Source organism: Crotalus tigris, unplaced genomic scaffold (assembly GCF_016545835.1).
Source record: "Crotalus tigris isolate CLP2741 ecotype Arizona unplaced genomic scaffold, ASM1654583v1 scf7180000024359.8030256, whole genome shotgun sequence".
NCBI lineage: Eukaryota > Metazoa > Chordata > Lepidosauria > Squamata > Viperidae > Crotalus > Crotalus tigris.
In genome coordinates, this window is record NW_024100528.1 from 6,840,977 (window position 1) to 6,855,669 (window position 14,693).

General features: G+C 38.8%; 1 protein-coding gene across 2 annotated transcripts in view; it reads left to right on the forward strand.

Moving 5' to 3' along the window:
* The window catches only part of LOC120300805 (coiled-coil domain-containing protein 169-like), a 46,583-nt gene that overhangs the window by 11,240 nt on the left and 20,650 nt on the right, over positions 1-14,693 (forward strand). For both annotated transcript variants that reach the window (XM_039327309.1, XM_039327308.1), the window contains exons 3-4: positions 5,178-5,288; positions 5,389-5,429. In XM_039327309.1, the coding sequence (XP_039183243.1) occupies positions 5,178-5,288; positions 5,389-5,429 (152 nt within the window). The remainder of the gene's footprint in view (positions 1-5,177; positions 5,289-5,388; positions 5,430-14,693) is intronic.

The following is a 14,693-nucleotide window of genomic DNA, read 5'->3' on the forward strand; positions in this document are numbered from 1 at the left end:
ACATTTTATATAGATTTTTGTTATTCTAGCATTTTTTCCCCAGAGGCTTTGCCAGTTTTCAAGTTCTATGTTATGCCCAAAATTCTTTGCCCATGTTATCATTGTTTCTTTAACTTGTTCCTCTTCCATCTTTAAACTTAACATATATTTATAAAGTTTTTGATAGGTCAGACTGTTTTTTTTCCTTTGTGTAAAGACAGATGCAAAAAACAAGTTAAGTAGTTCTGCTTTCCCTCTACTACTTGTCACCTTCTTGCCACTTTCTCCCACTAGTGGACCAATCATTTCCTTAACCTTTTTCTTGTTTTTTACATGTTGAAAGTAGCTTTTTTTGTTATTTTTGACTTTTGTTGCAAGCCTTGATTCATTTTGAGCGTTAGCTTTCCTCACTTCATCTTTGCAGGCTCAGGCTATTTGCTGATATTCTGCCTTAGTTATGTGTCCCTCTTTCCACTTTTTATTTCTGTCCTTTTTGTCTTTTAATTTATCAGAGAGTTTTTTATGCAACCATGCTGGTTTCTTTTGAGAGCTGTTATTTTTCTTCTTCATTGGTATTGTGCGAGACTGGGCTTTTATAATCTCACTTTTCAAAATTTCCCAAGCTTCTTGAGTTGTTTTCCCCTTGAGGATTCTCATCCATGAAATCCTTCCCAAACTGTCTCTAAGTTTGTTGAAATTAGCTCTCTTAAAGTCCAAGACTCTAGTTTGATTATTTTCTATTGCTTGTCCTTGCGTAATGTGGAATTCCAAAATTGTATGATCCCTCCCTCCCCAAGGTTCCTGTAGCTTCAACATCTGCTATCATTTCCTCTCTATTAGTGACGATTAAATCCAATATAGCTGATCCCCTAGTTCCGTTCTCTACTTTTTGGGAGACAAAGTTCTCTGCTAGGTTTGTCAAGAATCTGTTTGAACTTCCACTTGGTGCAGTTTGTCTCCCAGTTGATGTCAGGGTAGTTAAAGTCCCTCATTACTATTGTAATGTGCTTCCTACATGCCTTAGTTAACTGACTAGCAAAAAGTTCATCTATTTGCTCTGTTTGATTGGGTGGCCTATAGTGTACACCTATAGCAATGTCATTTTCCCCCTTTTGTATTGATCCAAATGTATTCAAGAGAGTTTTCATCATTGTTGTGCTCTATTTCTGTAGAGATGTAGTTATTTCGTATATAGAGAGTAACTCCACCTCCTCTTTTATTTGGTCTGTTTTTTTTTAAATAATTTAAATCCCTGTAGCTGTATGTTCCATTTATGGGTTTCATCCCACCACATTTCCATAATGGCAACAATATCGTATCTGCCCTCATTTACTTGAATTTCCAATTCATCTAATTTATTCCTCATACTCTGAGCAATACATTACTAGGGTAAAACTGAGATTTTCAGCAAAACATGTTCTACCAGTGAACTATAGCTATATTTTAAAGTTCTTCTCTTCTAGGTATCAGGAGAGTCAATTTATCCATTTACCAGTAAGAGAGGGAGTCTGTTCTTCTTCAGGTCTTCCATTCTCTCCTGTTGTGATACAGATTTGTGGGTTTTCTCGCGCCCAGCGGTCTCCCATGGGTGTTGAAGAACAGACACTTACACGTGGTTTCCTCGGGATGGGAGCCTCGAACAAAGACGAAGGGTTTTCACGCGCCCAGCGGTCTCCCAGGGGTGTTGAAGAACAGACACGTACACGTGGTTTCCTCGGGATGGGAGCCTCAAACAAAGATGAAGCATCCCTTTTATTGTGTTATCAGAAGGCGGGTTTATAAGCACCTGGTGACCACCTTACACCAACCACATTTGTTATGACACAGCATATTAGCATATTACACGTGCTAACTTTGTTTTGCACACGCTACTATACAGCTGTTGCACATGGCACTAACAAACACCAAAACAACATTCCCTTGCACCGCACGGCACAAACTTGTTTACGCCAATCTATTTTCTCTTCTGACTTCCGCATACCTTGGCCTACTGCAGCTGGTGACTCAGCCTAACAGGCCAGATAACCCAATGACTCCAACATCTCCTACTTTTCTGTTTTATTTAAAAAATAAGGAGGTTGCGCTTTATAGGAAGTCATCCTCAGTGTCGCTTGGCAAAGTGAAGGCCGGTTTAGTTAGCAAGGTTTGCTGAACTGCAGTGATAGGTGTAGTTACTAAATTGACCTGTTGGTGGGTGACAGTTCCTGAAGATTACAGTTTATTGCAGAAAGATGGTTCTTCAGGAAATTGCATTATCATATCCTGCTTCCCAGGCGATGGGGCTGACTCCTAGAGTTTGGGTGGGGTATGCAGATCTTCTCTTTTGTCTTCTTGATTGCTCTGGCTCCAACTTTCTGATGGTGTTACATTTGCATCTGTATGGGCCTAGCTCTTGTTTGGGGCAGATAGATTTGGGGCCAGGTTTGGTTTTTAAAAAGTCCTTTTGAGGAAAAATATATTTTTCTGCCCTTTTTAATATTTCCTTCTGGGGGGGCTAACTTCCATCAATATCCACACTTTGTGCCTTAAGTGTGTAAATATATGACATTAAAATTGATCTGGTCAGGGAGACTTGGTAGGCAAGCTTTTAAACTGTTAAGCAAAAAAAGAAAAAGAAGACATTAATGGAGGCAGCAGAAAAAGATCCCTTTAGTGGCTCCCAATTTTGTTAGGTGGAAAAGAAATTTATAGTATCCAATATTCTGTGCCAATCATTTTCAAATGTTGGATGTCACCTTTAGCTTCCAGTCAGGTTTGCATACCTCCCAAAATTCTTCACAGCCATGGTTTTCCTTATTACATGACCACTGGCTGCCCAATTTCAAGGGTTGTTTCCTGCCTTAGCTCTTAATTCAGTGCATCCAGGTTTGTAATGTCTAATATGCCAGTCTATTAAATTTTCTTTAAATTGCACATAATGAGTTCTAGGAATTCAAATCTGAGCTCAACAGTGCAAAATATTCAGGGCTGAAGTTTGGGATTTTCCCTGTTGCTTCCTTAGTCAGGGCATATGAATTGCAAATCACCTGAGGGGCCTAGGTCCCTCCCCCTTGGAATCTGTTGGAAGTTGGTCCCACAAAGCTTTGGTGCAATAGAGCAAAAATCAGCCTGGGGGGAACTTTACTAAAGGTAGGTGGAGGGGATAGACTCTGAATGGTGTGAATGGTGTGTGTGTGTGCATATGCAGCTATTTCTACAAAACAGGCAATACAAACATTCTGGAAAAGTTTTCCCTCCCACCAGATAGAAGTCCAAGATGTTCAGTATTTGTTCTGCCACATATTCCCATCTCTCCATTAATACATTCAACTGGCTTGTTACAATACAAATGGGGCAAGAAAGAAAAGTTTACAATGAGTTTCCACCCTCCCCCCACAGTCTTAGTTTTCTCTTCTGAGGCTTCACGTGGCACCACCTTCCTTCTGCAGCTCTCACAGGCAGCTGGGGAAATGGTAGGACTTGGGAAGATGCATGGTGGCTTTTTAGTGGATGGCTGGATTCAAACTCAATCCCCTGGCTCAAATGGATGGAGGCAGCATCTGGGTCTGTGTGTTGTGCTTCCAAAGGCTTGGGAGAGGGTTTCAGGGCTGAAAGATACAAGAACAAGGTCTCCCCCCCCCCTTTCTGGACAGACTCTACCAGGAGAGGCCGACAAAAGGTTTGGAGAACAAAGAGCAGGAAAAGAATTGGAAGGGGGGTAGTTTGCAGGCAGTTTGAAAATGCTGAAAACTCCAAATAATTTTAAAAGCCTAATATTTTAAGGTGTGCAACTTGCCAAGGGTAGGAGAACATTTATTCTAAAATAGACCACATCGTTTTAGAGATTGAGAAATGTTTATATATTTGGGATAAGAAAAGTTTCATAGTAGCATCACCAATAAGTGATAGGATACGAAAAAAGGATAGATAAAACACATACAGTAAATGCAAGTGAAACTTTTCCAACAGATAAACTTAAAACAATCCCTCCTGGTAACTTAAGGCTGTTCTTGAGAGTACTCAGAGAGAAAGAGGAAAACAAACAAACAAACACATTTTTTTTTCTTCACTCTGTTTGTTGGCCAGACAAACAGAGTGAGGTTTTTCCTTTTTGTGGCTTATTTTAAGCAGAATTTCTAGCAGACTTTAAAATCCTTTTTCCTTTGGATTTGAAACAGTTAACAGTCACAGTTTTCCTAATTTAACCCACACAGACATTTTTAGGGATCCTCCTTCGGGCTATGCAAGGCAATTTAGATATACATATTTTAAGAGGAGGATCAAATCCCTTTTAGTGGGAAGCAGCAAATCTTTCCCATTGTTTTTCAAAATCATTATTGATGACTTGGTCAATTCCCTAAGTTCTGGGAGGTGCGCAACCTGAGGCTTAGAGAATCCTGTCCCCATACTCACGGTAATGTTTTGGGAGGGTGCTTCGTCTAGCTCTGACGACCGGCCCTGAGTTGCAGTAAGCTCGTCCGCTGAGTGAGTAAGAGGAGACGCGCTCAGAAACTTGAATCACGTCGGGGTCACCATTTGTGGGTTTTCTCGCGCCCAGCGGTCTCCCATGGGTGTTGAAGAACAGACACTTACACGTGGTTTCCTCGGGATGGGAGCCTCGAACAAAGACGAAGGGTTTTCACGCGCCCAGCGGTCTCCCATGGGTGTTGAAGAACAGACACGTACACGTGGTTTCCTCGGGATGGGAGCCTCAAACAAAGCCGAAGCATCCCTTTTATTGTGTTATCAGAAGGCGGGTTTATAAGCACCTGGTGACCACCTTACACCAACCACATTTGTCATGACACAGCATATTAGCATATTACACGTGCTAACTTTGTTTTGCACATGCTACTATACAGCTGTTGCACACGGCACTAACAAACACCAAAACAACATTCCCTTGCACCGCACGGCACAAACTTGTTTACGCCAATCTATTTTCTCTTCTGACTTCCGCATACCTTGGCCTACTGCAGCTGGTGACTCAGCCTAACAGGCCAGATAACCCAATGACTCCAACAAGATTTAGTTAGCATTAATTTTTAAGTTACAGACAAGAATTTTAGCAAACATTTTTAGATGTTATAGTGTGTTCAGATTTTAACATAAATAGATGCTTATCAAGCTTCTCTTAGATGCAAAGAATTCATAGTTATAACACAAAGTATTTTGACTTACTGAAATAATAAGCATTAATATGATATTTTACTTTTAAGACAGTGAATGGAAAACCAGATATGAAACCCAAGTAGAACTGAACAAACAGCTAGAAAGGCAGATTGGATTTCTCCAAGAAAAGATGGAGCATCTTGGTGGCAACCCAACAGGTATAGGTGCTGTTGTTGCTTTTGTCATGATAATTTTGACAAAGATTTTCAGTATTTGCATATTGTTTATCAAGGGCTTCTTTATTTTTCTTCTTTCTAGACAAACTGGCTTCTGTTCATTCCTTCGAGCAGATGCATATGGTAAGTAAATTTACAAGTAAACATAATTAAATATTTCTTAGACCATATCATTATTTGAGGCTGGCAGTGTTCTTACACATCTTAATTTTTGATTTGCACTACTATTCATTCTTTCAGTCAGTCGCTTTATATTTTTTCAGCTTGTTACTATTTATTTAATTTATATCTTGTCAGCTGTGCCTGTGCTGGAACATCATAAAATTAAAAACCAACAAAAGAAAGTAACAAAAAAAATAACTAAATAGATAATGGTGTCTAAGGACAATCTAACCCAGGGGTTTCAAACTGCCGGCCCACAGGCCGGATGCATCATCTGGAAGCCACGCCCACCCCATTGCTAGCAATGGCAAAACTGTCCCAATACGTTGCACGACGTCACATGATGTCGCGAGTTTGACATGTCTGATCTAACCAAATACATACAATACTCATATTAAAAATCATATTGGCAGGCACATCCAAACTCCAGGCCTGAGGAACATCTAGGTTTTCAAGGATTTAGAAAATTCCAGAAGGAGCCAAGTGAATGAAGTAATTATAATGATACCACAATAAGCCTCCATCAGGGACCCGAAGGACCCATATTTTCTATGTGTTTTTAAAGATGTTTCATTGCTCTTTATGGTAAAGTCATTACTATAGTCATTATGCTCAATATACAAACAAAATGATATATAGTAAAGACAGTAACAATGCTCACAGAGGAATGGTTTAGAATATAAATTCGTGTGTACTTTAAAAATGAAGGCACATAAATTGGTTTTTTATGGTTGTTAAGGAGCATTATAGAGAAGTGCATGAACCAGAAAAGATATCTTTTGTTTCATGCACAAAAGAAATATGTAGCAAATTGTAAATCTTATCAAACTATTTGAGGAGGGTCAAAGTTTGGTCAAACTGAAAGATGGAATATTTTGTTTGTTCTGGGTTTTGTCTGAGAGAAACTCAGAGATGTTTTATGGATGAGTAGCCTTCCAAACAATAATTCTGGTAGCTTACCTACTTGCTGCCACATTTGAATTTAAGCATGGTCTACTACTTGACTGATCCATCTACCCTTTCCCCATCTCTCAAGCCCCTTCCTTCTTTGTAGCTACTGCCAGTCCACTCACCTCTCTACTGATCTTCCCAAAACATATTTTCTGCTTATCTCTGTTTAATCATTATGACATAGCATCATCTATGGCCTTGTGCTTTTCATGCTGTCTCTCATCCCAGATTACTTCTACCCAATATGTCTATATTTGAGGGAGTTGTAGATCTAAACCAAACTTGTGTTTCAATTTGGCCATGTGCCACTGAATACTGTTTGTTCCATGTATGGAAAGTTTTATGCATAAGTAGAAATTTCAGTCAAAAGCTTTCCTATATCTCACTGTTTAATTAGAGAATCTGAAAGGCTTTTCTAGATAGATTGAGACTTCTGGGGCTTTTTAAGGTTTCAGAATACCATTGTCTAATTCCTCAGAACTGCAATAAATATTCCTGACTTGTGTTTGTCTTGTTTCAGGATACATGGGCACAAACATTTTAAGAGAGAAAAAACTCTAATTTTTTTCTTAAAACTTTCAGAATACTGAAAATTCTCTAGGCTTATTTCTTGTCTTAATAATTTTATAACTGAAGAAAATTATTTAATTGCTAGTGACTATTGTTCATATTTATAGTAGAACTATGGTATCAGAATAAACTTTCTACAAAAATTGGTTTCCCGCACATTTTGGTTTTCTTATAATGTCCAAATATGTTGGATATCTTCCCAGCAAGATGGGCTGGAAAAATAATGAACAGATAGAACATGCATCAAGAACCCAAGACTTCTGATTTGTAGAAAAATTGAGAAGCCATTGCAAAAGAAATCAAGCAATTATTGTAACTCAGATATGAGTTCTATTTATACTGCAAACAATATTGAAATTCTTATGTTTTTCCCCCCTATCCTTTGTAAAAAGCTACAAGTGACTCTTTTATGGGAGAGAGACAGTTTCTATCTGTTTATTATTTTGGAAATGGACAGATTAAGTATCAAGTTTGTTTTCACAGTGTGACAACTTGCTCTCATAAAAACTATTTTAGGTTTTTCCACATTTATTTTACCTGCAAAAGTCAATATTCTTTGTTTAAATAAAAATGAATGCATTTAAGGCACCATTTGGGTTAAGCATACTTGAGTCAACATATAATTCTTTAACGGTAATGAAAATTCTTGGATGATAAATAAGATAAATAAGGAAGCAGAAAAATTAAAAAAGCAGCTTTTTTGAGTATTTTTTTCTGTGTCTTAGACTGTTGATTCTTAAGTAAACTTATTTCTAAGGACATCCTTTCAGCTTGTTTTCTTTTAAAAGTGGAGTAAGAATCTAGAAGTATGGTTCAAGTCAATGGAAAAGAACTAATAGGCGTAACAGTGCGGGTTTTCTCGCGCCCAGCGGTCTCCCATGGGTGTTGAAGAACAGACACGTACACGTGGTTTCCTCGGGATGGGAGCCTCGAACAAAGACGAAGCATCCCTTTTATTGTGTTATCAGAAGGCGGGTTTATAGGCACCTGGTGACCACCTTACACCAACCACATTTGTTATGACACAGCATATTAGCATATTACACGTGCTAACTTTGTTTTGCACACGCTACTATACAGCTGTTGCACACGGCACTAACAAACACCAAAACAACATTCCCTTGCACCGCACGGCACAAACTTGTTTACGCCAATCTATTTTCTCTTCTGACTTCCGCATACCTTGGCCTACTGCAGCTGATGACTCAGCCTAACAGGCCAGATAACCCAATAATTCCAACATCTCCTACTTTTCTGTTTTATTTAAAAAATAAGGAGGTTGCGCTTTATAGGAAGTCATCCTCAGTGTCGCTTGGCAAAGTGAAGGCTGGTTTGGTTAGCAAGGGTAACTGAACTGCAGTGATAGGTGTAGTTACTAAATTGACCTGTTGGTGGGTGACAGTTCCTGAAGATTACAGTTTATTGCAGAAAGATGGTTCTTCAGGAAATTGCATTATCATATCCTGCTTCCCAGGCGATGGGGCTGACTCTTAGAGTTTGGGTGGGGTATGCAGATCTTCTCTTTTGTCTTCTTGATTGCTCTGGCTCCAACTTTCTGATGGTGTTACATTTGCATCTGTATGGGCCTAGCTCTTGTTTGGGGCAGATAGATTTGGGGCCAGGTTTGGTTTTTAAAAAGTCCTTTTGAGGAAAAATATATTTTTCTGCCCTTTTTAATATTTCCTTCTGGGGGGGCTAACTTCCATCAATATCCCCACTTTGTGCCTTAAGTGTGTAAATATATGACATTAAAATTGATCTGGTCAGGGAGACTTGGTAGGCAAGCTTTTAAACTGTTAAGCAAAAAAAGAAAAAGACATTAATGGAGGCAGCAGAAAAGGATCCCTTTAGTGGCTCCCAAAAGGGGAGCTTGCAACCCATAAAGTTCTAAAAGTCAGGGCAAAATTTTGTTAGGTGGAAAAGAAATTTATAGTATCCAATATTCTGTGCCAATCATTTTCAAATGCTGGATGTCACCTTTAGCTTCCAGTCAGGTTTGTATACCTCCCAAAATTCTTCACAGCCATGGTTTTCCTTATTACATGACCACTGGCTGCCCAATTTCAAGGGTTGTTTCCTGCCTTAGCTCTTAATTCAGTGCATCCAGGTTTGTAATGTCCAATATGCCAGTCTATTAAATTTTCTTTAAATTGCACGTAATGAGTTCTAGGAATTCAAATCTGAGCTCAACAGTGCAAAATATTCAGGGCTGAAGTTTGGGATTTTCCCTGTTGCTTCCTTAGTCAGGGCATATGAATTGCAAATCACCTGAGGGGGCCTAGTTCCCTCCCCCTTGGAATCTGTTGGAAGTTGGTCCCACAAAGCTTTGGTGCAATAGAGCAAAAATCAGCCTGGGGGGAACTTTACTAACGGTAGGTGGAGGGGAAAGACTCTGAATGGTGTGAATGGTGTGTGTGTGTGCATATGCAGCTATTTCTACAAAACAGGCAATACAAACATTCTGGAAAAGTTTTCCCTCCCACCAGATAGAAGTCCAAGATGTTCAGTATTTGTTCTGCCACATATTCCCATCTCTCCATTAATACATTCAACTGGCTTGTTACAATACAAATGGGGCAAGAAAGAAAAGTTTACAATGAGTTTCCACCCTCCCCCCACAGTCTTAGTTTTCTCTTCTGAGGCTTCACGTGGCACCACCTTCCTTCTGCAGCTCTCACAGGCAGCTGGGGAAATGGTAGGACTTGGGAAGATGCATGGTGGCTTTTTAGTGGATGGCTGGATTCAAACTCAATCCCATGGCTCAAATGGATGGAGGCAGCATCTGGGTCTGTGTGTTGTGCTTCCAAAGGCTTGGGAGAGGGTTTCATGGCTGAAAGATACAAGAACAAGGTCTCCCCCCCCTTTTCTGGACAGACTCTACCAGGAGAGGCAGACAAAAGGTTTGGAGAACAAAGAGCAGGAAAAGAATTGGAAGGGGGGTAGTTTGCAGGCAGTTTGAAAATGCTGAAAACTCCAAATAATTTTAAAAGCCTAAATTTTAAGGTGTGCAACTTGCCAAGGGTAGGAGAACATTTATTCTAAAATAGACCACATAGTTTTAGAGATTGAGAAATGATTATATATTTGGGATAAGAAAAGTTTCATAGTAGCATCACCAATAAGTGATAGGATACGAAAAGTAACTTTAAAAAGTAAATTTTAAGGTGTGCAACTTGCCAAGGGTAGGAGAACATTTATTCTAAAATAGACCACATAGTTTTAGAGATTGAGAAATGATTATATATTTGGGATAAGAAAAGTTTCATAGTAGCATCACCAATAAGTGATAGGATACGAAAAGTAACTTTAAAAAGTTATTTCCCCACACAAGCAGACTTGAGTTTCAAAAGGCTCTTGTAGATAGACACACAGAGAGAAGGAGGAATACAAACAAACAAACACAATTCTTTTTCTTCACTCTGTTTGTTGGCCAGACAAACAGAGTGAGGTTTTTCCTTTTTGTGGCTTATTTTAAGCAGAATTTCTAGCAGACTTTAAAATCCTTTTTCCTTTGGATTTGAAACAGTTAACAGTCACAGTTTTCCTAATTTAACCCACACAGACATTTTTAGGGATCCTCCTTCGGGCTATGCAAGGCAATTTAGATATACATATTTTAAGAGGAGGATCAAATCCCTTTTAGTGGGAAGCAGCAAATCTTTCCCATTGTTTTTCCTAATTTAATTATTGATGACTTGGTCAATTCCCTAAGTTCTGGGAGGTGCGCAACCTGAGGCTTAGAGAATTCTGTCCCCATACTCACGGTTTTGGGAGGGTGCTTCGTCTAGCTCTGACGACCGGCCCTGAGTTGCAGTGAGCTCTTCCGCTGAGTAAGTAAGAGGATACCAAGAGATGTAATATTTTGGGAGGGTGCTTCGTCTATCCTGACGACCGGCCCTGAGTTGCAGTTTTGGGAGGGTGCGTCTAGCTGACGACTGGCCCTGAGTTGCAGTTTTGGGAGGGTGCTTCGTCTAGCTGACGACCGGCCCTGAGTTGCAGTACCCAGAGACGTGCTCAGAAACTTGAATCACGTCGGGGTCACCATTTGGGGGTTTTCACGCGCCCAGCGGTCTCCCATGGGTGTTGAAGAACAGACACTTACACGTGGTTTCCTCGGGATGGGAGCCTCGAACAAAGACGAAGCATCCCTTTTATTGTGTTATCAGAAGGCGGGTTTATAGGCACCTGGTGACCACCTTACACCAACCACATTTGTTATGACACAGCATATTAGCATATTACACGTGCCAACTTTGTTTTGCACACGCTACTATACAGCTGTTGCACACGGCACTAACAAACACCAAAACAACATTCCCTTGCACCGCACCGCACAAACTTGTTTACGCCAATCTATTTTCTCTTCTGACTTCCGCATACCTTGGCCTACTGCAGCTGATGACTCAGCCTAACAGGCCAGATAACCCAATAATTCCAACATAACAGATGTGGAGAATTTGATTTGCCTGTTCAGGTTGGACGGTGGCATTGCTCTGTGCTAGTATCAAGGGGAATTCAAGGCCATTCTTATTGTGAGCTAGATCTAATGGGAAAGTTATTTCATGCTCCATATGTTTTATTTTATATTGGACTAATTATCAAGCAGTCATATTGCAATCTCTTGAAGCATGCTTTATTGCATTATAAATGCTATAATTAAGAAAGATTGTGGGAAATGTGTAAAATATTCTTCAGGAATTAAATTTTAGCAAAGGAAACTAATCTTTTACAATATATTTTTAATAGTAAAACAACTTAATAGAGAAAGGCTGGCATACAAAGTAATGGATTGTTTTTATGGACACTATTTCAATAGCACCATCTTCAAACATTCTTATCAAAAATTGCTGGAGAAATTGGGCGTATGATATAAACATTACAGTAGTTTATTGCTTTCTGTAAGGCTAGATCTCATAAATCCTTTGCATGGGATCTGGATTTCAAGAAGGAGATTGACTAAGATAATACTAATACCACCAAATATAAGTTTGTGTTTTCTTTGTACATAAATACACAACTCAGTTTATTTCACTATGAATTTGCTGTTTAAATTAGAGATAAATGTGTAAGAATTTCCTTAGATAGACTTGGTTAGCCCAGTCCTTGCCGATACTATTGATTTAAGCTTAAGTCCATATTGTCAATGCTGCAAATACTGTATATTCTTGCTTTGACAATATGCAAAACTGTCTGGCATTTATTGGGTTAATACTTAGCTTAGACTGGGCGGGGAAAAAAGCCCGGGAAAGAAAGAGGAAGTAAACGTTTGACCTTCTCACTAATTGGATAATGTGACCTGTGACTGCATGAGAAGGGAGGGGTTGAGCAAGGAAAGCTTGATGCCAGCGACAGGAAGTTCAGAGTCTGGCATCAACCAGTCCATCATGGTGACCGGCAAAACTGTAGCTCTTGCAATAAAGATTTTAGGAAACATTCCTGAAAGTTCTTTGAAGTGCTTCATTGTTCGGAACCTGTGACACATATCCTGTTCATTCAATATTTTTAGACTGATTACAAACTGGCAATTAGAGTTCAGTGTTAAACTGTGGGTAATCGCCATGTATCTGACACAGATGTTTTTTACTTATACCCAAGTCAGTAGGGTTCAAAACCAAAGAGAGCCAAAACAATCACACAGATCCTTAGGCAACACATATGCACTCAGAGGCCAATACTGCTCACTACTTCATTTCCCCCCTCTTCTATTGCACCTTCTATTGTTTCTTCAGCTACTGCATCTAATGCAGGGGTGTCAAACTGGCGGCTTGCAGGCTGGATGCGTCATGCACAGGCCACCCCCGCCTCAGCTCCACCAAGGCAAAAAAGTCACTATATGTCACGATACGTCACGTAACGTAATTGAGTTTGACACCTGTGATCTAATGAGTCTTACTACTAGAGAACAGTATTTCTTTGTATCTTCTTTAGGGACCCACATATCTCCTTCCATCTCTTACAAATATCCCCCCCCCCCAGCTGCCTCTTTGTTCAGCTTTTATAGCCAACACTCACTGTGCTGGCTAGGGTGAGGACTTAAAAGGGATAGAACAACAGCAGCACAGGTGCTGGCCATTTTGTACACAATACAATATTCTTTAAATTATATTGGGGGGGGTTCTTGAAATAGGGTGTATATGGTATATGTAACATGGTATCTTTATTGGATACCACTTTTGGCTAGATTAGGTCTGCATGCTGGCATTCCTTACACAGTACTGAGGCTATGTATTTTTCATTGAGTCATTAGGAAAAATATATTATTTCCTTATTTTTCACCTTAAATATGAAATAGCAAACTTTAATTTACCTTTCCTGAATATCTTATTTGTCTCATTAGCCAGTGGAGCTTTTTTAAATGATTATTCATTCTGCACTCCATTTCTGAGAACATACAATAAATAGGATTTCTAAATCCACTTTCTCTTGTGTCATATTTGTGCTTGGGAAAATTATTTGGATCCTTGCTGAGTAGATGTAAGTCTCAATATGCCAAACAAGACTATGCTTCAAGTATAAGTGACAAGAAATCCAAGACTAAAGTAGTAAGCAGTGTTCTATTTGTGTGTTGAATATAATCATTTTGTTATAGAAGCTGTCAAGTTGCAACTAAATGGTTTGGCATCTGGCATTTTTTCCAGTTTTTTCCCACTCTTCATCTAAGACTGTAAACCATAGGCAAACATATGCAGCATTTCCTCTCCATGATTTTGTTTCTGGATGTTTAACATTTTGCTTGGTACTGAATTTTTGAATGCTGTTTATAAAACTTCATTGACACAATAAAGGTACTGCTTAATATACAATTCTACTTTTATTGTAAAACTTACGTTATCCACCAGGGGGCAAATTGTATTTACAATATATATGTACCAGGCTTTAGAGGAATCTTATCTTTTGACAGGTTGAATATACAGTGCTGTGATCAAGTTGGGCAATATTAAACATTCCACTGCTCTACAAGTCTTGGGGAAAGTAATGGGATTTGAAATACTTTTCTATTAGCTGTACCGTGCCTATTCTATTTTTGAGTTTCATATTTAGAAAAACTCTTTTTACATGCATACGTACATAGCCAGCGTGCTGTTTCCTTTTGGAATAAGGAACAAAGAACATTATGCAAATTATAAAAGAGGAATATTAAATAGTAAGTCATAGGAATGTAGGTATGAATTAAAAAAGGAAATATAGCTAAATCTATTTTATGTCACTAATTATATTGCTCCATTTTTTTCTGTCTTTGCTAATCCTCTTTGCTTGCATCATGACTATATACATTAATACATTACCTCTTTTTCTTTAAACTTCCCCTTTTTCAGAATCTTGTCCATTCTAACTAACCATGATTTTCTTGGTCTTCCCGGTTTACCTTACTCATGTATTCTTCCTATATTTGTTTTGTAGTTCAATCCTCATTTTATTCTTTCTGTATGACATTTATTTTGTACTGAGCATTTAATTTGACAATTAAGCCACATTGATTCAAAATCCATGCATCCTTGACTACATTGCTCCTTGTTTTACTGAACATACTTTTTAAGCACCAGTTTCTTGTTGCATCCATCCAACTTCTATGGCTTTTCCTCATAAACCTGGCTCTCATTTCCAAAACAAAGTGCACAGAAGCATGCTTATCTATATATTCATTTTCATTTCTTTCAAAATTCCTTAATTTCTCACATACATTATGATTACTTTTCTATCAGT